The sequence below is a fragment of the Schistocerca cancellata genome, chromosome 9 (genome assembly GCF_023864275.1).
Source record: "Schistocerca cancellata isolate TAMUIC-IGC-003103 chromosome 9, iqSchCanc2.1, whole genome shotgun sequence".
Classification (NCBI taxonomy): domain Eukaryota; kingdom Metazoa; phylum Arthropoda; class Insecta; order Orthoptera; family Acrididae; genus Schistocerca; species Schistocerca cancellata.
The window spans coordinates 305,073,276-305,094,423 of record NC_064634.1 but is presented as its reverse complement, the minus strand read 5'-3'; the positions used below and the strand labels follow the sequence as shown (position 1 = coordinate 305,094,423).

The window sequence follows — 21,148 nt, the reverse complement described above, 5'->3', positions numbered from 1 at the left end:
CGCTCAACGCACGTAGAAAAATACATCATTGCATGACACGAATTTCAGGAGATATGCCGTCGTAAACACTGAGATGCGTTAAACACTGATGAATGACCTCAACTTCTGAGGTCATTAGTCCCCTAGAACTTAGAACTAGTTAAACCTATCTAACCTAAGGACATCACACACATCCATGCCCGAGGCAGGATTCGAACCTGCGACCGTAGCGGTCTCGCGGTTCCAGACTGCAGTGCCTAGAACCGCACGGCCACATCAGCCGGCGAATCATTAATGACGTATTGTTTTGTTACTTCTGTATTACTAACTCTATTCACAACACACGTTGTATAGGGTAGGCATATATACCACTGGATGTACCTACAAAATTATATCATTGCACAGAGCATAGGTCAGAAGTTACGACGTCATAAACATTAGAAAGCAAGGAAATGAAACTGAAGGGTAAAATCTGCTAGACACACAGGTGAAATATGTGTATATATAAGTGTTCAGTTTGTGTGAAATATATTTGACATATGCGTATCCAAGTAAAACCACGGGTAAAAACTCATCCTAAACCGCTGGAAAGATTTCAGTCATATTTGGTTCACATATTGGTTACAGTTTGGTAAGGAATACTGTAGGGCTAAGGAAGACCGTGAGTGTGATAACGGGGAGAGAGAATGGAGGACGAGGAGATGGACAGGCAGCTTGGGGGAAAGGAGGAGATAGGTACAGATGGGAGGAGGATATGGAGAGAGATAGAGGAGGGGCCGGCCGGGGTGGCCGAGGGGTTCTAGGCGCTACAGTCGCAAGTTCGAATCCTGTCTCGGGCATGGATGTGTGTGATGTCCTTAGGTTAGATAGGTTAAAGTAGTTCTAAGTTCTAGGGGACTGATGACCTCAGCAGTTAAGTCCCGTAGTCCTCAGAGCCATTTGAGCCATTTGAGACATAGGAGGGGGAAATGGACAGACAAAGGGGAGAGAAGAAGATGGACTGAGGGAGAAGTGAGCAGGACACGGATTAATGTAAGACTGGAATAAATAAATAACCGTGCAACGTTGGGTTTCTCAGCTAGTATTACGATAAATAAAAGACGACACTCAGGTTTTAACGTTATTAAAGAGCCAACGACTATACTGGAATTATAACTATGTGAAATTTAAAATTTTCCCGGCGAATTAAATTCCTGGATGTTTTGGTTAGATGAAAGAGTGACGACTCTCTGGGACATTCTGTTTATAGTAAGCCCACTCACACTGATTTGTACCTCCATTCTTCAAGTTGCCGTCACCCATCCCAAACCACGAGAGTGCTTAAAACCCTTCTTCTCAGGGATGCAGATAGTTTACCTAAAGAGCTCGCACATTTAAGGACAGTGTACATAGAAAATGGATACTCGACACGTCAAATTAACAGGGCATTCTCAGCTAAAACTAAGAACCGGGAAGTGGATAAAGGGCAAAACGCGCCAGTAAAGCTCCCAGCTTTTCTTCCATTTGTTGGAAATATTTCCTTCACTGTAGCAAGAACCCTTAGTGACCTTCGGGTGAAAGTGATTATCCCCCCACCAGCTAAGATTTCGGACCTGCTGGGATCAGTGAAGGATAGCTTATTATTGCGGAAGACGGGAATTAACAAAATACCTTGCTAGCGTGGTATGGCCTATATAGGACAAACAGCACGTACAGAGGAAGAACGTTGCACAGAACATAAACACTACACTTGCCTTCTGCAACCCAGTAAGTCTACAAGTGCGGAACATTATATCTCCAACAGACATTCAATAGAATATGACAAAACATTAGACGGCCACGGTGGCCGAGCGGTTCTGGGCGCTTCAGTCTGGAACAGCGCGACTGCTACGGTCGCAGGTTCGAATCCTGCCTCGGGCATGGATGTGTGTGATGTCCTTAGGTTAGTTAGGTTTAAGTAGTTCTAAGTTCTAGGGGACTGATGACCTCAGCTGTTAAGTCCCATAGTGCTCAGAGCCATTTGAACCATTTGTGAACAAAACATTAATTTTGACCACAGCAACATCTTTTTTCGACTCCACCATAAAAGAATCCGTTGCAATACTCTTCGCTATTGAGACAAAGGCTACTACCTGTATAATGCGTGGAATCCAGTCATCTCTGAGATTTGCTCCAAACGAAGACACCAGAGTAATCCGATGAGTGCGTCAACGACAAAGACAGCTGATCCTTACCGAGCGAGGTGGCGCAGTGGTTAAGACGCTGGACTTGCACTCCGGAGGACGACTGTTCAATCCCGCGTCCGGCCATACTTATTTAGGTTTTCTGAATTTCTCCTAAATCGCTCCGGGCAAATACCGGGTTGGTCCTTTGAAAGGGCACGGCCGACTTCCTTCATTCCCTAATCCGAGGGGGCGTATGACCTCGCTTTTTGATCCGCTCCCTCCCCCTCCCCACCTCCCCGCCACGCCCCGCCCAAAATCAACCAGCTGATGCTGGCAGTTCCACCAGCGAGGACGCTGCCGCCGGATGGTGTGGTCCGTTTGTCACTTTGACTCTGACGCATCCAAAGCAATATCATCAGCGCGCTATACAAGGCGGAGTGGAGGACGCCTTCGTGATTCTCCGATGGATCACCTGAAGATGATTGGCAGGTGTCCACTTGAACTACCATGGAGTGAAGTTTACAACGACTGGCTGCAATCCCGAATTGTCTTCCAACAATTGTAATTATAAATTTTAACGCGTTGGTGCAGTTACCTTTGTGATGTCGGTGTTCCAGCTCACGATAGCGTGCGTCTGTTCATCACGCACGGCGGCTTGTTGAGCATGACAGAGGCCGTGCACCACGGGGTACCGCTGGTGGTGGTGCCGTTCTTTGGAGACCAGCACTTCAACGCCAGGCAAGCCGAGCGCCTCGGCTACGCCGTCAGGCTTGACTTCAGTAACGTCACAGCGGAGTCACTCACCTGGGCACTTACAGAAGTGCTTAATAGCCCTAGGTAAGCTGGACACAACACGCATTCTCACGAACGGCAGGACGCGTTGGTGTCTTTATACAAGTGCTGTTCAGTATAGAACAGACATTCTCGCGCTACAATCTAATTTTAAGATATTCTGTTAGCTTAATGTGTAACAGAAACGTAGCATTAGTTTCACTGTTGACAATGGTTCCCGCCTGTCAGAGGTGCGCAATTTGAGACATACATTATGTGATCAAAAGTATTCGGACACATGGCTTAAAATGAGTTACAAGTTCGTGGCGCCCTCCATCGGAAGTGCTGGAATTCAGTATGTTTTTGGTCCACCCTTAGTCTTGATGACAGCTTCCACTCTCGCTGGCATACGTGCAATCAGGTGTTGGATGGTTTCTTGGGGAATGGCAGCCCATTCTTCACCGAGTGCAGCACTGAGGACAGGTATCGATGTCGGTCGGTGAGGCCCGGCACGAAGTCGGCGTTCCAAAACATCACAAAGGCCTTCTATAGGATTCAGGTCAGGACCCTGTGCAGGCCAGGCCATTGCAGGGATGTTACTGTCGTGTAACCACTCCGCCACAGGCCGTGCATTATGAACAGGTGCTTGATCGTGTTGAAAGATGCAATCGCCATCCCTAAATTGCTCTTAAACAGTGGGAAGCAAAAAGGTGCTTAAAACATCAATGTAGGCCTGTGCTGTGATAGTTCCAGACAAAACAACAAGGGGTGAAAGCCCCCTCCATGAAAAACACGACCACACCGTAACACGACCGCCTCAGAATTTTACTGTAGGCACTACACGCGCTGGCAGATGACGTATACCGGGCATTCGGTGTACCCACACTCTGCCACCGGATCACCACATTGTGTACCATGATTCGTCACTCCACACAACGTTTTCCCAATCTTCAGTCATCCAATGTTTACACTCTTTAAGCCACGCAAGGCGTCATTTGGCGTTTACCAGCGTGATGTGTGGCTTATGAGCAGCCACTCGACCATGAAATCCAAGTTTACTCACCTCCTGCAGTGGATCCTGATGCAGTTTGGGATTCCTGTGTGATGGTCTGAATAGATGTCTCTCTATTACACATTACGATCCTCTTCAACTGTCGGCGGTCTCTGCCAGTCAGTAGACGAGGTCAGCCTCTACGCTTTTGCGCTGTACGTGTCCCTTGACGTTTCCCGTTCACTATCACATCGGAAACATTGGACCTGGGTATGTTTAGGAGAGTGGAAGTCTTGCGAATAGACGTATGACACCAGTGACACCCAATCACCTGACGACGTTCGAAGTCCGTGAGTTCCGCAGTGCGCCCCATTCTGCTCTCTCACGATGTCTAATGACTACTGCAGTCGCTGATATGGAGTACCTGGCAGTGACTTGCAGTACAATGCACCTAATATGGAAAACGTATGTTTTTGGGGATGTCCGGATACTTTTGATGACATAGTGTATCAGAGTGGTGTGGCGGTGTATGTCCAGGCCAAAAATGCTGATTCATTATCTGCCAGCACTTTTTTTTATCAATGTTGTCATATTACAGCTGAAACAATTGCACACGTCATTTGCTGCTGGTATCACTATCGGCATTTCCTTGCCTGCAAGGTCATACCAGAAATATTGACATCCTGCCATTTGGCAAGGTCAAGGAGTGAAGGACCCCCCCCCCCTGCACCTCTGCAAAATCAGCCTGAAGCACACACCCCCCCTCCCCCTTCGCCTTGTGCGCCCTTCTCACTGCACTGTATGCGTGGACGCGAGACTCGACTGGAGTTAACATTGTAAAACAAAGTGCAAAACGATTTAGGAGAAATATCGGAATGGTGCGAAAAGTGGCAGTTGACCCTAAATAACGAAAAGTGTGAGGTCACCCATGTGAGTGCTAAAAAGAACGCGTTGAACTTCGGTTACACGATAAATCAGTCTAATCTAAAAGCCGTAAATTCAACTAAATACCTAGCTATAACAATTACGAACATTTTAAATTGGAAGGAACACACAGAAAATGTTGTGGGGAAGGCTAACCAAAGACTGCATTTCATTGGCAGGACACTTAGAAAATGTAACAGACCTACTGAGGAGACTGCCTACACTACGCTTGTCCGTCCACTTTTAGAATACTGTTGCGTGGTGTGGGACCTTACGAGATAGGACTGACGGAGTACATGGAAAAAGTTCAAAGAAAGGCAACACGTTTTGTATTATCGCGAAATATGGGAGAGAATGTCACAGTTATGATACAGGATTTGGGATGGACATTATTAAAAGAAAGGCGTTTTTCGTTGCGACGGAATCTTCTCACGAAATTCCAATCACCAACTTTCTCCTCCGAATGTGAAAATATTTTGTTGACACCGACTTACATAGGGAGGAACGATCACCAAGATAAAATAAGGGAAATCAGAGCTCGTACGGAAAGATATAGGTGTTCTGTCTTCCTACGCGCTATTCGAGATTGGAATAATAGAGAGTTGTGAAGGTGGTTCGATGAACCCTCAGCCAGGCACTTAAATGTGATTTGCAGAGTATCCATGTAGATGTAGGTGTAGCTGTAGAACGTTCTTTTAATTAATAATGAGAGAACTTTACGATTACGTTAAATGAAGTCTGAACTGTGAAATTGATGCGAAACTCGAATTATCGTGTAACGTGTTGCAACTGCAAGTGGTGTACTTACACTGTGTTACGGTTGGCTAAGCATTACACAAATCGATTGGGCTATGCAACTCCCAATACCGATAAAGAAGTACAGCCAATACAAAATACAGTCAGCTCCATAGGCACTGAATCCTCTGACCCTGTTCAAAACTGATAACTTTGGTCACTGTGTACATAACAAATAAATTGAATTGCCTAACCTCTAGAGCAGCAACGGAGTAACGCGATATATTCTGGTCTCTCATGAAAAACCAAAATATGCTAGCTACAGGCTCAGCAGTGTGCAATACTGACAGTAATATTTTGCAATGCACCTGTAATTCTGTTGGCTGATAAATGAACACATTTATCAGAAATCCAACTTCCTGGAAAAATATATGACCTGGACAGGAAGGTGGTACAGTTTGTGATGAATTACTAACACTGTATTTTTCTTAGCAAAATTGTATTGCAAGTTAAGTTTAGCTTTTCAAAAGGAACATCTGACAATTGAAGTTACATTACTCACAACTGATTCACAAACAATGATATTTAAACAGCATGTATTATCTAACCTCATTAAACCAAATGCAAATCATCAAATTACATATAGCTCTGTTAATAAATCTTAAAACCATAACAAAAATGAAATATCTAACTAGCCATTCTATAAAAACCGTCCACGTACATTCTGTGGTTACTCAACAATTACAAATTATCAGCCAACTGATCTATACTAACGCGCTGGCAAAACAAAATCATAATTATTGAACATCTTTACCTTGATTGCATGAAGACTTCTGCTTCCATGGTCAACAATATTGGCATACCTAAATTAATCTAACACTTGGTGGTTTCACACACCACGCCGAAAAACTGCCTACTACATCGTCTTTCCCTCACAGACAGCTAGTTACAACCGTGCGCCGAGAGCTCTCTTACTGCAACACTGTAACAATTTCAACCAAAAACAGTATCTTTGGCTCTGCGGTCGTGCACAGTCAGCGATCCGCGTTATCGAGCCTACCAGAGACATATATCGTTTATAGCATACTAGTTTCATTTTAATTTATATTAATACTCTTATCATAGTCTGGTGCCATATACAAGTGTGATCCAGTAGACTCCTTTCAACATTTATGTCATATTTCGCTGAAACCAGCACCCCTGTACCCATGAGCTCTACTCTAATTCATGTCCAATGTAGCGTAAATTTGCGTGTGTGTGTGTGTGTGTGTGTGTGTGTGTGTGTGTTGTCAGCATGAAGCACCATCCCACCAACCCCAAACCTCGCGTGCCGCGTGCGCTTTGTATCATACACCACACGAGTGTTACACTTCTCAGCAGCACTTTCTCGTCATTGAACGAACACAAAACACAGTGCGTCCATCTCTCCTGCCACCGCTACGCCTCACGGCGCGCCTCCTGTCGACGTCATCGTCAATGGCGCAGTTCCCAACTTCTTTCGTGCAATTTGTTCAGGGCTCGAGTATTTGTTATAATGAGAAATTGATTTAAAGTACTCGATAAATATGACGCCTTCATATCAGCGTAAAATACACAACTTGTCAGAGCTCGTGTAATTGTTATTACAAATTATTTTTGTGAATTAGCTCGCAGGTTACGGTTTATTGATACACAGTCAGCACGGAATGAGAAAACGTTGTTTTTGTGAAATACAACTAACTATTTGTTCGGGCAAAGTAATGAGTAAAAGCGGCAAGGGATCTCAAAATGACTCTGTATTTCTAGATTTTCAGAAGACTTTTGACGCCGTTCCACAAATTGTGTGCCTATGGGGCATCGTTTCAGTTGTGCGACTGGATCCGTAATTTTCTCTCAGTAACCGACGGAAAATCAGCGAGTAAACCAGAAGTGATGCCCGAGGTTGGTCGACCAGCGCTGCAGACCTAAACAGTCTCCCGTTTCATGCCGACATACACAGAGAAAGCACGCACGCACCGTACAGTGGCTCTGAAATGCTAGGGTGATAATAGATGGCCAGAACGAGCTGCTATTTTCGGGACTGTAATTGCCTTGACAAAGCTGCTTCGTGTCGCATAACCAATAAAAATTATTAACAACTGTTCCTGTAGAGTATTAAAACCAATGTAAAATACCTTTCGTAAACATCTTGAAACGTCCCCTTTGAACAATTATACATGACTGTGCTTAAACTGACACACAATATTTTTTTTTTTTGTTCCATTGTGTCTAACTTTTTAAGATTTTGTTCCATTGTGTCTAACTGTTGCTGTGTTTGTTTCTGATTTTGTTCCATTTTTTGCATTAATTGCAATAATAATGTATTAGTGTCTGGAATCTGTTTCTCTATGCTTTTTGGCAGTGCATTATCACCGGCAACATTCACATTTTGACAAGCAGAAAATGTGTCTTGACTCATTTGAGAAAACGGTGAGGACCCAAAACCTAAGTCTACAGTATTTGCAATATTGTGCTCTGTCATTTCGGATTCCTGAGGCGAGCTGTTGCCGACCGATCGATCGATAATGCTTCCTTTTTCACTACCTGTTTCACTGTCTACACCATTATTTGCCGCCCGCTCCATTTCCCTATGCACAATTACCAAATTACTACTTCGAATGTCTGTTAATTCACTACACAGTGGTGCTGATAAGCTACGCTCGTCGTCACTATTATTTCTCAGTTTACTTTGAAGCCTAGTGTTACGTTTTTCACACCCCATTATTGTCACAATATTTCACATGACAACACAGAAAAACACAATTTGAAGAGCAACAATAAGAGAACACATTAACATAGCACTGAAAATAATATCTCGTTAATTGCAAGCGCAGCTGCGAAATACTTGGTGCAAATCTACATGCATGCCACAACTGTTTTACTGTACAACAATGAAAGGCTGCAACTACAAAGGAGATTCTCTCTACAATTACGCTCTAGCAATAAACAAAATCTACACTAATTACACAAACTACAAGAAAAAATCAGAAGATTCCAGTGAGGTATCCTCGGCTAAGGGTCGACATATGAAACGTCCCCTTTGAAAAATTATACATGACTGTGCTTAAACTGACACAATATTTTTTAGCGCAACGCAATCTGACTTTCAGAAATCCCTACAAAGGAATGGCCCTGACTAACATTAACCTGTACCTTTCACAAATCACTTACCTCACCAAAAATCTTCGTTACTCGAACTACTGCAATACAACGAGCGGCACTACTGCCAGCTAAATAAAAGATTCAAACTACTGAAGGCACTAACTACTGATAGGCATAGTTAGCAAATGAAAGATTTTGATAGAGAACAAACAATGTAACAGCACAGCCAGCGATTTTCATACAGAACGCTATGTAACGTTGCCAATAAGAAAACATAAACAGCCTACTTACAATCTATATGGCTGTCTTGCAAGAATACGGACAATCTTATGCAGATATCGAGATTGTAAATGTGCCATGTCTTCGTTTTGCTCTTCATAACTATTAAATACTTCTCATTTGTCCCGATGAAGGCTGCGACGAAAACGGACACTAGAGACAATGGTCGCGGACGCGTACTACGATTTTTTACGTAATTTATAGAAAAATTGAAAGCAACATCCTGTGCCGCCCCGTCCTCCCCACCCAAGGACACGTAACTGCAGCACTAATAGTTTAGCGGCCATTGGGTCTACGTACATCACGAAAAAAAATAGTTCTTATGCTCGTATTTTCGTTATTAGTCGACAGTGAGATAATTTTCAAATTATGCTTGTAGGACGGATCGTCGTTGGAGGACGGTAAAAAAAATTGAGAAATTTCCTCCTGATGCGAGGATACGCAAATCTTTCTAAATACAGATAAGACTAAAATAATGCGCATTGACTCATTTACATATCAGGAAGCCATAAATTTTTCAATACCTTTGCCGGCAAACACAGAAATCGTAGCTTCTGTTGTTATTGTAGTAATTGAATTAGGTACCGTTGTGTGCCCCTACACGGCACCAAAGTCAGCTTCAGTTCCTCACTTAAGTATTAAAAGCAGACAAGCTGAATTTGTGGTAAATCGAGGCAATTTTCTGCTGGTCTAAAATTATACCAAGCCGGTGAATGTGAGCTGCCCTACCCCCAGCTTGTTACGACATGTTGAGACAGCGAAAAACGAAAATATTTACATGTGAAAGGCAGCACCAGCTATGAGTACGAGTCAGATATCTGACGTGTTTCACCTGTTGAATATAGTGCTGCTATGGGAGTCAGCGTGGTTTATGAAAGCTGTATATGGGCAGGGCATAGTTAATAATAATATTGTTTGACGGGATGGTTTACCTGTGCACGAGTAGACAAATCACAGAGAGTTGTCAAGCACAAAACAGCAGCAGTTCCGTAAGGTGTTTGTTACCCGACACCATATTGAAGCACGCTCTAAAACGCCAGTTATTGGCGTTTAAAACGCTTATACGTTCTGGTGCCTATCGATAATGTCGTTCATCCCTATGCTTGCGATTTACATATAAGTATACTACGTAGTGCGTGATGCGGCGGGGCGACGTCGGTCGACTTCGTCTACTCTCTCCCTCTTTCTCTCACTTATCGGAAGTCCACCTACCTCCATATTCCTTCCGACGTCCTTTCACTTTGTAGTAGCAGATACGTGCTAGGCAGTGTAAAGCAGCGTTGATGAAACTACTACCTAACACCTACCACACAGAGGCCGCTAACCGCGAGACCGCTACGGTCGCAGGTTCGAATCCTGCCTCGGCATGGATGTGTGTGATGTCCTTAGGTTAGTTAGGTTTAAGTAGTTCTAAGTTCTAGGGGACTGATGACCACAGATGTTAAGTCCTATAGTGCTCAGAGCCATTTGAACCATTTTGAACAGAGGCCGCGTAACTGGGGTTGAAAGTCAGTTCCTGGAAGTTCATATTCCAAAAATCGGGCATTCGGAGGATGCAGTCTACTTGCCGAAAGCATTTAAAATTAGACTGAATCTGCTTTTTATTCATATGGAAACCTATGAAATGGCTATCAAACCCTTATTTAATATGGTAATGCTCTGTCATTCCTAGTTCACTGTCTGTACAACATACACTACTGCCTACTAAAATTGCTACGCCATGAAGATGACGTGCTACAGACGCGAAATTTAACCGACAGGAAGAAGATGCTGTGATATGCAAATGATTAGCTTTTCAGAGCATTCACAAAAGGTTGGCGCCGGTGGCGACACCTACAACGTGCTGACATGAGGAAAGTTTCCAACCGATTTCTCATACACAAACAGCAGTTGACCGGCGCTGCCTGGTTAAACGTTGTTGTGATGCCGCGTGTAAGGGGAGCAGAAATGCGTACCATCACGTATCCGACTTTGATAAAGGTCGGTTTGTAGCCTATCGCGATTGTGGTTTATCGTATCGCGACATTGCTGCTCGCGTTGGTCTAGATACAACGACTTAGCAAAATACGGAATCGGTGGGTTCAGGAGGGTAATACGTTCCGTGCTGGATCCCAACGGCTTAGTATCACTAGCAGTCGAGATGACAGGCATCTTATCTGCATTGCTGTAACGGATCGTGCAGCCACGTCTCGATCCCTGAGTCAACAGCTCGGGACGTTTGGAGAAGACAACAGCCATCTGCACGAACAATTCGACGACGTTTGCAGCAGCATGGACTATCAGCTCGGAGACTATGGCTGCTGTTACTCTTGACGCTTCATCACAGACAGGAGCGCCAGCGATGGTGTACCCAACGACGAAGCTAGGTGCACGAATGGCAAAACGTCATTTTTTCGGATGAAAACAGGTTCTGTTTACAGCATCATGATGGCCACATGGCACGTTTGGCGACATCGCGGTGAACGTGCACCGGAAGCGTGTATTCGTCATTGCCATACTAGCGTATCACCCGGCGTGATGGTATGGGGTGCCGTTGATTACACATTTCAGATGTGTTACTGCCCGTGGCCCAACCCTTCATACGATCCCTGTGAAACCCTACATTTCAGCAGGATAAAGCACGACCGCATGTTGCCGGTCCTGTACGGGCTTTTCTGGATACAGCAAATGTTCTACTGCTGCCCTGGCCAGCACATTCTCCAGATCTCTAACCAATTGAAAACGTCTAGTCGATGGTGGCCGAGCAACTGGCTCTTCACAATGCGCTAGTCACTACTCTTGATGAACTGTAGTATCGTGTTGAAGCTGCATGGGCAGCTGTACCCGTACACGCCATCCAAGCTCTGTTCGACGACAGGCGTATGAAGGCCGTTATTACGGACAGAGGTGGTTGTTCTGGGTACTGATTTCTGAGGATCTATGCACCCAAATTGCGTGAAAATGTAATCACATGTCAGTTCTAGTATAATATATTTGTCCAATGAATACCCGTTTATCATCTGCAATTCTTATTGGTGTAGCAATTTTAATGGCCAGTAGTGTAGTTTCACTCGGAAAGCAGCCAGAATTTTTGCAATTCCGACCCGACTAATTTTCACGATATAACAGTCACAGATCCAGCACTCTTCGCTAGTTAAACATTCGGTCGTGTCAGTGGTCTTCTTAGTAAGAAGTATTCGCCAAAGTATTCCGTACAGAGCACGAAATAGGCCACGCGGAATTTTTACTGTGACCAGAATGTTCACACACTCATAAATCTCCAACTAATTATTCCAGAAACAGCAAACTTTCATTAAAATGTTCGTAAGTCCAATTGCTTCAGTCACGACACGCTCTAACCGAAATGAACTCTCTAGTTCTTCATCTTACAGGCTATTTTTACCGAGCTATCTAACATGGTGCTATCCGTAGGCCGGTTAGCAAGCGACTATCTCGAACTATTCTATTCACTGCCTACTCTACTATATTCGAGCGGGAACAGCTTAATTCTGATTGGCTGTTGATCTAAACGACCAATCAGAATATTCCTTTCAGATCATTCTCGCGGCAAAACTTGCCTTATCTAATCAATAATCTAATAGTAATAAACATAATTAAACCTTCAGTTTCTAGTATATTGTTTAATCAAAAGAAGTGAAGTTCAACATATTCCCCAAATTGATAAATAAACTTATTCCATCTCTTTCTTTCTGGCTGCTTTTATACAAAAGCAAGCTCACAGCGACATACGTCATCTGAATCGTGGTTGACCATAACTTTCCCACGGGTCGTTTGTACAAGGTCTTACATAAAATGACATATTAAGTTTTAACGTATGTACCACATACACTCTCTCAATCATTCTGATGCACGCACACAGCAAAATTATAAGTCTTGAGCGATTTTTGTGTTACGTAATATATAGTAAATAAAGTTTTGGAAAGAAAATATTAATTAATTGATTTTATGCTCTCATAACTTTGTAATGGCTTGAAATGATAATGAAAGTCAATGTGTTATTGTTTCTAAGTGGGTTTTAAAACATTAGCGTCAGTTTTACGAGTTTTAGGTAATTTTCATTATCTCCGGAACTATAATAAATAAATATCTGAAATTTTGACAGCATTATTCCATTACTAATAAAAGGCTGTGTACCAAATTTGAACAAATTCGAATAATAACTAATATGGATTATTTAGATATGTAGATGGTATTAATTTTTCTACCGACTCAGTGTTACTCTATGCAGCAAAGCGAAAAAAAGAACGTAGCCATCCTGCAGCCACCGTATCAAACGGTTGCCTGCCTCACAGTAACGAATGTCATCTCGTGATAACTTGCTACGTTATAGTGGTCTACAATTAGAGGTCATCCACGTATGTCACCTCCAAGCGAATTTACGCTCCGTCTAGGAAAGCAAACTGTTTACGTTGGAAGTTACCTTAGAATCCGCTTACCATAACGAAAGCCGTCATGTGGCAATTTTCGAGATGCGCTGGACTGTATCACTGTCCAAGTAACTTTAATATACCGCTTCTATGCCATATCAGCTGTAGGTAGTGTTTTATTAAAGCTCTATGCAGACAAACACGTATGCAGTTCGCCGAGCACGACGTGCTGTGTGAATTTTGCTTATAGCCTACTTATACCCTACTTATTTTGCTGTTCGGCAGGAACACGTGGAGGTGCTACGTCTCACGCGCAACCTAACATTTCATTCAACTCGTCAATTACTAGCGCTATAAATAAGGAAGAGCTGCACTATGTCTTTATTTTAGCTTTACCTGTGACAGCAAATTACTTACGGACAGTTTGCAAAAATATATATATTTTTTTTTCCGTCGACGTTTCCGGCTTTGCAACATGCCGGAAACTTTTTTATTATTGAAGTTAGGTGGATGCATTAGGGAATGTAATCTCAGGAACACATCAAATTTTCAACTACTCCAAACCGAAACTCTGTCCGAGTTTTCCCAACACGAGATAATTTCAGTTAAATATAGTGCACAAGTTTTCGCACGTGCGTCAAGCACTAAGCGCCGTACGTGTCGTTTAGTTACGAGAAAAGATAGTTAGATTGTAATTAACCTATTATTAATTATTTCTGATCCACCTGTTTATTTAAAAAATTATGCTTGGTTATCGTCGTGAGATGACGTATCGTAAATAGTCGAGAAAGTACCTGCGAAATTGGTAAGGCTATTGCCATCCGACAGACAAATCCAATATTGTACGTTAAATGAGACCGTATGAATATACCCTTGCAAATGTGGATATCGTCGAGAGAATGGTTCAGTTACACACAGCCTTGTCCAGCAACATACTCATACGACAGACAGTCTCTGCGATGCAGGAATGAAACGCAAGTGTAGCCCCGACTAGCATACCGTTCTCGTCACTAAAAAGTGTTAATATAAAGCAGTTCTTCATCGTCACCATGGAATTTATCCTCGACGATATTATAACTCATAAAAAAAACATCGTGAGCATCGGATGTGTCCATCTTTCTTTTATGAATTGCGAAGACGTTCAGTTTACAACGCAAAAACGTGACGATACTCACTGATTTCAATATTCTGCGAGACTTTAATGTTCACTGTTCAAGATACTGAAACATGTGAACGATGATGGTTCAAATGGCTCTGAGCACTATGGGACTTAACTTCTGAGGTCATCAGTCCCCTAGAACTTAGAACTACTTAAACCTAACTAACCTAACGACATCACAGACATCCATGCCCGAGGCAGGATTCGAACCTGCGACCGTAGCGGTCGCGCGGTTCCAGACTGTAGCGCCTACAACCGCTCGGCCACACCGGCCGGCGTGAACGATGATCACGCCACTAATGACCCAAAAATTCCACATATGATTCAGCCCCCATTATTATAGGTATCATATTCTGGTAAACCAGCTTAACCCATTTCACTTTCTCGAAGTTCTACACGGAAAAACGTGACTTGACTGTAATAACTGAGCTTATACAACTCAACATCATCTCCAATGGCATGACAGCTGAGTCCATACTGTGCTGGTGGTGATTAACCATTTTGCAGAACTTACGTCCACCTCATGGTAGACGGTTGTGCGGCCAAACGTAGAAACACCGGATGCCATCACACTACTGCGATCGTCGTCATCCAGCATCTGAAATGCTATTTCTTTTGCAACAATCTGTGGTCCGAAATCCTTGTAAATCAACGAACACGTCGTACATGGTTCTACTTTGAGAGTAACACATGTGCTGGTGCTGCTATCAGACTATGGCTCTGAGCACTGTGGGACTTAACATCTGAGGTCATCAGTCCCCTAGAACTTAGAACTACTTAAACCTAACTAACCTAAGGACATCACACACATCCATGCCCGAGGCAGGATTCGAACCTGCGACCGTAGCAGTCGCGCGGTTCCGGACTGAGGCGCCTAGAACCGCTTGGCCACCGCGGCCGGCTGGGATACATAAGTTGAGAACATTGGTGACTAAGTAGAAAAATAGGTAAATGAGGTAAGTTCATTTGTGACTTTTTTGTTTTGTTATCTATTACACTTTCTGGTAATACAATAATTGTGCCTTACTTTCCGATCTTTCCCCGTACTTAGTCACGTGTCGAATGGGTGGTTAAGCCATACTATGTCAGTTGTGCTTCGTCTTGTACCTTGAAACGAAAGGTTTCTACCATGACACACGAACATTTGCAAATGAACTGGTTTTTTTTTTTAGTCTTCATAATTTTACCTGTCTTAAAAATGGAAATATGTGTTATTTGGGGATTCAAACTCGGATCTCCTGCATATTAGCATAGCAGGAGACCCGAGTTCGAATCCCAGTCTGGCACAGATTTTCAATTTTCCCCATTAATTTCAATCAATGCCCGCTTGCAGCCAATGTCTAAAATTCCTTTGTGTCTGAATTCATAACGGCTGCTAGACCAATATGACGTCTGTTCTTTCGAACATGTCCAAAGAACAGACACCACACACTCAGACACACACACAACCTTGCACATTGTCCATACGTTATATCCATTTTTGGATAATTTTAAGCGTCTTACACCACTTTACGTTGTCGAACACTTTTTCTAACTCGCCAAATCGTATGAAGACGTCTTGGTTTCTCTTAATTCATCCTTCGATTATCAAGCGCAACGTCAGGACTGACTCACTGACGCCTTACCTATTTAAATCCCAAACGATCATCTAACAGATCCTCCATTCTCTTTTTCAATCATCTACGTACCATTCTTATAAGCGATGTCGAAGCAAACACTGTGAAGCTTATTGTACGACGGTTTTCTCACTTATGTGGCCTTGCTATCTTTGCGATCGTGTGGATGAAAATTTTTTCGCGAGTTTGGTGACACGTTTCCAGTTTCATAGTTTCTACGCACCAACTTAAATAGTCGTTTAGCTGCCACTTCCTACCAGCGATGTTACAAGTTCCTATGGATTGTCATACATTCCCATAGCATAAAACAATTTTTAAGGATTGGAAAATAAAGAAAATACTCTGGTTGACCATCATACCGGCAATTCGAGTTGTGTGTCATAAGTAGTGGCCTAGCATAGGCTTTTCATCGGAAGGTGCTGGTAGGCAGCCTTTGAAACAGAGAGCGAACTATGAAGGAGAGAGGGGTGACAGACATGTATGCAAATCAGACCCCCATCCCCTTCTTGTGTGGTAAGAAAGATCTCAGTTAGGCCAAACCTTACAGCCGCTAAACGAATTTGTAATGTTATAGATGGCAACTGTCAGTATTCCGTACCGAGGTGAAAGTTGCAAATTTCACCAGTGCTAATGTGCACTGAAAAAATAGAGAGAGACTAATTTTCCAATATTTCAGTGGTAAGACAACATTCAAACGGTGACTGTAATTCATTAGGAATGTTTCAGATGTGTCAGCCCTGTTGCAAGATGTATCTCTTTAGATCTGTTTCTGTTTACATTCACATCAGTAATAGTTTTTGCTCAGATTGAGAGATGAGACAGTCGATATAACAGATATTGTTGACGCTTGCAGCTACCGCATAAGGGCCCGTGAGGTGTCTCGTATCTTCCACGATCGTCCTCGCGCGCCGCTGGAAGAGGCCGTTTGGTGGACGGAATACGTTGTCAGGCACCGCGGAGCGACCGCCCTGCGCTCTGCCGGCCAGGACCTCAGCTGGTACCAGATAATGCTGCTAGATGTCGTCGCTGCCGCGCTGACCGCGTTCTGCCTACCGTCGTTGGCAATCTGGGCTGGTTTCAAAGCATTGTCCGCAAAACGTGTAGTGAGTGACATGAAAAAGAATGAGTAACGGCAGCAGCAGTGTTGTATTTGTAATTTACACGACAAAACCTTTTCACAGGCTTGTATGGTCGGTCTTGAACCCAAATGCTTAAGCAGCCTGAACGTAAATTGCCGACACAGTCTTAATTCCGTAAATGTAGTTCAAGAAATATGAGGACCTCCGTCGGAAACTTCGTCACCCTTGTCATAGGATTAAGATATGTTGAGATATCCAACCTTATCCACAATGTATATCTGGAAGAAACTCTTTGCCTATAGTAAATGAAGTTATTGTTAGCAATGTACAGCAATAGAAAGCAACTGTTGGATGCTGAGGGAGCCTTCCTTGAGGTCTAAAGACATTTTAAAATGCTTCTGACGACAGCGAGAATTTATTTAACTTTTTTCGCATGTTCGTGTAGTTGTTTTAGATTGTTCATTGTTCTAAGTTTTTAGGATGCTCTGCATGATGGAAACTTTTGAGACAGCCAGGACTCTGGTTAGCAATATTTGACAAAGAATGAGCACAGATATTTTGGCCGTTAACTTGTTCCTGAACCAGAAAACACATTGGTGATAATCTTACGAAATTTTGTGTGTCATTTAAAAAATATTTAGTCAAGAATTTCAAATCTGAAGATCAACTTCCAATGCCAACAGTGTCTGGGGTACCTCTTTGCCTAAGTTCCGATCTAAAATTTAAATATCTTTGAGAAATATTTGACTCAGGTCAGACAGATAAAGGAGATGAAGATCGTGTGATGAATTTTGTAATGTAAAGGATATTTAGAAGCAAGGGATATCCGTGGAAGGCAATGGAAACAGAAAGTTTTATGTTCTCTGTATCCTGAGAGCCAAAAACGTTCAGGTTCTTAATTTGATGGCTGTAGTTACGTTTGTATTAAACATTCCTGTTTCAAATGATGAGTCAGACCTTTTTCTTCCCTAATGAATGCAAATGGTCAGAAGTGTGCAACAGATGTAGCAGCGGGTTTGTAGAAGCAGAACTGTAAGTAGCAGTGAATTTTAACAGTAGAGAATTCTTTATATACTTATATACCTTTATAGTCGAAGCAATATTTGCAAAAAGAAGGAAAATCTGTAAAAAAATATAGGCAATAATGTAAAATAAAATATGCATGTACACGTTAAATATATTTCTACTGTTCTTTTAGAAAACATTATTTGAAGTATTTATTTTGTAGTCTTCTCCTCGATCCCTTACTTTCCCAGTAAAAAGTTGGCAACCCTTAAGGGAGTAGTAGCTTCTGAATTAATGCGTGAATTGTAAATTGCGTTGGTTGAGGTATCTCAACTGCCCAACTCCCCCCTTCACCATCCTCTACCTCTACCCCAACTCCTCTCCCTGCCTCCTTCACAGCTATCCGCCACTCTATTCTTCCATTTATCAAATTACTATCTTGTTACCTGATGAGACCAGGAGTTCAGACAAATGGAGAAGTGATATGCAATGGAACCACAAAACATCTTTCAGCATTAGTCTTCACGCACAGTTGTCCAAGGTAACTGTAGGAAAGAGTTAATCTCGCAAGAAACTTGCAAGCTTCCTGCTTTCAACCGCAATCAATACTTTAATAAAAATGGCAAAGGTAATGTTCCTCAGAACACGAGGGGGAGTTGTGATCTAAATAACAATTCATTTATTCGTTCTTAACATCACCAGACAAAAAACAACAAAAAATAGCTAAAGAAACGACACACAAACACTTTTTTTTTTTTAAATTGGACAAACGTTTTCAATGATATGCGGTCTATGGTGAACAAAGTGATCAGCTGCGGATCAACATACGACACTAACCAGAAATAATTGCTTTACCTGCCTTTATACATGTGAACCCGTGGTATGGCCTAAAAACTACGCTACTATCAAGCATCTATACTCTACTATTCCATAAATAAACATATGGTTCCAAAGAACAGGGTGCTGAGAAGCATACTTTGGAGCCCTACGCCATAGCAACGAATACTTTACCCTCCTGCTGGTCAGGGCGGGATACCACGATGCTCTCGGCGACTGGAGTCATCGGTGGCAGTAATCTATAATTAATTGCGCACGCCCAAAAAGTGAAAGTATGCGGTCTCGCATTAGGCTAATTCAGAATGCAGGTATTTCCCTATGAGCCTCTGAACCCCAGTGGATTCCTCTGTGCAGGTGGACCCATTTGCTGGCCTGCCAAACCAATTTGGCTCCTCGCCACAACTATGCGTAACGGAATATGTCAAAGTTTTAGCCAGCTGACTCAAAACGAATAAGTACATCCACACATCACTTGTTGTGTGCCAGAAACAGTACCTCTGATGGTTCATATGGTGAGTGGCACAGGCTCTAAGTGGCACACTAGCAAAGGACACAAGTCTCATCGTTTAGGTAAAGACTTGCAGTTCATTACTAGTGAAGCGCCAGTACGAGGTGCATTCAAGTTCTAAGGCCTCCGATTTTTTTTCTAATGAACTACTCACCTGAAATCGATGAAACTGGCGTTACTTGTCGACGTAATCGCCCTGCAGACGTACACATTTTTCACAACGCTGACGCCATAATTCCATGGCAGCGGCGAAGGCTTCTTTAGGAGTCTGTTTTGACCACTGGAAAATCGCTAAGGCAATAGCAGCACGGCTGGTGAATGTGCGGCCACGGAGAGTGCCTTTCATTGTTGGAAAAAGGCAAAAGTCACTAGGAGCCAGGTCAGGTGAGTAGGGAGCATGAGGAATCATTTCAAAGTTGTTATTACGAAGAAACTGTTGCGTAACGTTAGCTCGATGTGCGGGTGCATTGTCTTGGTGAAACAGCACACGCGCAGCCCTTCCCGAAAGTTTCTGTTGCAGTGCAGGAAGGAATTTGTTCTTCAAAACATTTTCGTAGGTTGCACCTGTTACCGTAGTGCCCTTTTGAACGCAATGGGTAAGGATTACGCCCTCGCTGTCCCAGAACATGGACACCATCATTTTTTCAGCACTGGCGGTTACCCGGAATTTTTTTGGTGGCGGTGAATCTGTGTGCTTCCATTGAGCTGACTGGCGCTTTGTTTCTGGATTGAAAAATGGCATCCACGTCTCATCCATTGTCACAACCGACGAAAAGAAAGTCCAATTCATGCTGTTAATGCGTGTCAACATTGCTTGGCAACATGCCACACGAGCAGCCGTGTGGTCGTCCGCCAACATTCGTGGCACCCACCTGGATGACATTTTTCGCATTTTCAGGTCGTCATGCAGGATTGTGTGCACAGAACTCACAGAAATGCCAACTCTGGAGGCGATCTGTTCAACAGTCATTCGGCGATCCCCCAAAACTATTCTCTCCACTTTCTCGATCATGTCGTCAGACCGGCTTGTGCGAGACCGAGGTTGTTTCGGTTTGTTGTCACACGATGTTCTGCCTTCATTAAACTGTCGCACCCACGAACTCACTTTCGACACATCCATAACTCCATCACCACATGTCTCCTTCAACTGTCGATGAATTTCAATTGGTTTCACACCACGCAAATTCAGAAAACGAATGATTGCACGCTGTTCAAGTAAGGAAAACGTCGCCATTTTAAGTATTTAAAACAGTTCTCATTCTCGCCGCGGTAAAATTACATCTGCTGTATGGTGCTGCCATCTCTGGGACGTATTGACAATGAATGCGGCCTCATTTTAAAACAATGTACATGTTTCTATCTCTTTCCAGTCCGGAGAAAAAAAATCAGAGGCCTTAGAACTTGAATGCACCTCGTACAAGAGAATATTCTTCTCTTTCTCTCAGCTTTCCTCACCAGCTCGGTAGCCTAGCACATCTACATCTTGGACTGCTCCCACTTTAACCCAAGCCAATCAGGACCTGGAGAGAGCCACTCGAAGCTGGGAGACCGCCCCTTGTTCTGCTTACACAGATCTGACTTAAAAAATTAATTGGGAGAAAAGGAAAAAGTATTCAGCTTCATGGCGTGTTTCC

The 21,148-nt window shown here is 43.1% G+C and overlaps 1 protein-coding gene across 1 annotated transcript in view; it reads left to right on the top strand.

Annotated features, from left to right (window-relative positions):
* LOC126100563 (UDP-glycosyltransferase UGT5-like) overlaps window positions 1-18,294 on the top strand; it is a 65,803-nt gene extending 47,509 nt beyond the window's left edge. Inside the window, exons 4-5 of the mRNA XM_049911180.1 lie at window positions 2,741-2,960; window positions 16,939-18,294. Coding sequence (XP_049767137.1) covers window positions 2,741-2,960; window positions 16,939-17,215 — 497 coding nt within the window. The 3' untranslated portion in view covers window positions 17,216-18,294. The remainder of the gene's footprint in view (window positions 1-2,740; window positions 2,961-16,938) is intronic.
* Window positions 18,295-21,148: the final 2,854 nt, after the last annotated feature.